The sequence below is a fragment of the Aplysia californica genome, unplaced genomic scaffold (assembly GCF_000002075.1).
Source record: "Aplysia californica isolate F4 #8 unplaced genomic scaffold, AplCal3.0 scaffold00088, whole genome shotgun sequence".
Taxonomy (NCBI): Eukaryota; Metazoa; Mollusca; class Gastropoda; order Aplysiida; family Aplysiidae; genus Aplysia; species Aplysia californica.
In genome coordinates, this window is record NW_004797358.1 from 1,243,461 (window position 1) to 1,245,588 (window position 2,128).

At 41.7% G+C, this 2,128-nt stretch overlaps 1 protein-coding gene across 1 annotated transcript in view; it reads right to left on the minus strand.

The window, feature by feature from the left end:
• LOC101856330 (E3 ubiquitin-protein ligase RNF216) overlaps positions 1–1,960 on the minus strand; it is a gene marked incomplete at its 5' end in the record, with an annotated part of 27,129 nt that extends 25,169 nt beyond the window's left edge. The window contains 1 exon segment of the mRNA XM_013080477.2: positions 1,757–1,960. Coding sequence (XP_012935931.1) covers positions 1,757–1,960 — 204 coding nt within the window.
• Between the last annotated feature and the right edge of the window lie 168 nt (positions 1,961–2,128).

The window sequence follows — 2,128 nt, forward strand, 5'->3', positions numbered from 1 at the left end:
GGGGGGTAGGTCTATTCTTTTTGGGCTTTAATTAGTTGAAATAAAGGTGAAGGCAAAGAAGGATATGTTACAAACTATAGTATTATTATAGTTTCAAATAATTGTTTGTTCAGATGGATGGTAGTACATTTTACTATTGCAGTTGCCGCACAGTTTACGGTTATAGGATTTCTATAGGCAGCCATGTGAAAGTAGTTGATGATGATGGCGATTATTATTACAGTGATTTGGTGGGATTGTTCTTGAAGCTAAGAACATATACACATGTTACAGGAACAATGCGAATCTCCTAGAATCCTGGCAGGAGGCGCGTAGCTTTCGAGTCAAGGCAATTCCAGCAGAGATTGTTTTCGTTTGAGTGAAGAGAAGTACATCCACACAATACTGGTCACTTTGTGATGAAGAAGATGGCAAGACGGGCAGACCAAAAATATAGAAGAGGGGAAAGAGGAGAACCCTCAAGTTGCGAGAATAGCCCTATCTTGCACCAACCCAGCTTTTCCGGGTTTTTAGTTTTAGTAGAGGTTTTACAGTGCTTGCAACTGCATAAGGTCATATGAGCGCCAGAAGATTAGAGGTGTTACAAGAGAGTAACAAACACAAAAAAGAATGAGGGGAGATAAGGAAGATAGACGTTTGATAGGAAAGAAGAAGCAAACCACACCAGAGCACCCGCCAACCACCCACTTTTCCGGGTTGTTTTTTTTAGTAGAGGTTTTACGGCGCTCGCAACTGCAAAGGTCATATGAGCGCCAGAAGATTAGAGATGTTACAAGAGAGTAACAAACATAAAAAAGAAGAAGGGGAGATCAGGAAGATAGATGTTTGATAGGAAAGAAGAAGCAAACCACCAGAGCACCCGCCAACCGCCCACTTTTCCGGGTTTGACGTAAACCACTTTGAAACACTGATTGATTAGTTTTAGTAAGACTTTTGCAACACAGTTAGGTCATAATATGAGTGCTGAAGAAAAGTGGTGTTAAAAGAGAGTAACAAATACAAAAAAGAAGAAGGAGAGACGAGGACAATACTAATTTTTGAAAAGAAAGAAGGCACAAATCACACCAGAACACCCGTCAACCCCCCACGAAAAGTACTTAAAACTCCGCAATATCGGACGTTAGTAGAAGATAAAATTGAGTTTCTACGAAGCATTTAAGCGTAATAATTTTGGATCCAAAAAGATTTTTTGAAACAACCTTAACAGTTGGGGACACAATTCTCAAAAGTCAGAAATTGGAGTCAGTGCAAGATAGAGCCTAGCCTGCAAAGTGATCGTCCACTCTCCGACCATTGTATCCTCTCGTGGAACGTTCTCAGTTCTAGGGCATAGATATCCAAGCTCTACAGCATGCTCTATGCGCTTTACGACTCCATTATTACTCCAGCGGACCCCGGAACACTCAGTGTATATATTATATTGTTGGCTTCCCAGGAAGTATTCATAGTGTAAGCAGCTGATAAAGTGTTCAAACACTGACAAACTGACAAGATATTTCGCTGTCTATAGGATTCTCCATACTGCCCTCCCTTTTTCTAGTAAGAGTTTTATGCCACTTGCGACACAATAAGGTCATATAAAAGCAGAAGATGAGAAGTTTTGCAAGAGAGTAACAAACCCAAAAAAAAGGAGGAGAGACCAGGACGATAGATGTTTGATAAGAAAAAAAAGGAACAAACCACACAAGAGCACCCGCCAACACAACCACCCACTTGCTAGGCTATTCAGCTCTAATTAATAATACTCAGTACTCACCTTCCCCGCGCCAAAGACAGCCTCCCTGGTGTAGCTCTGCAGGCAGTTGATGCAGACGAGGTGACCCTCGGAGCACTGGGCCATCTTCTCAAACTCACAGTCGCCGAAACAACACGCGCACTCGATGAGGCTGTCGTTGGGGGGCTCCTCCATGTCAGCTTTGGTTGCAGGAGTGGCGCTTTTTTGGTTTGGTGGCCGTCGAGTCTGAGGGATCGGTACAGTGAGGGTTACTTTAATTCTTTTTGTTGTTTTTTGTTTTGTTTTGTTTTAGTAAGCGTTTATCGTCACTTGTTATACAATTGCGTTATATTATAAGTGCTGAAGGTTAGAGGTGTTACAAAAGAGTAACAAACACAAAAATAGGAAAGATAA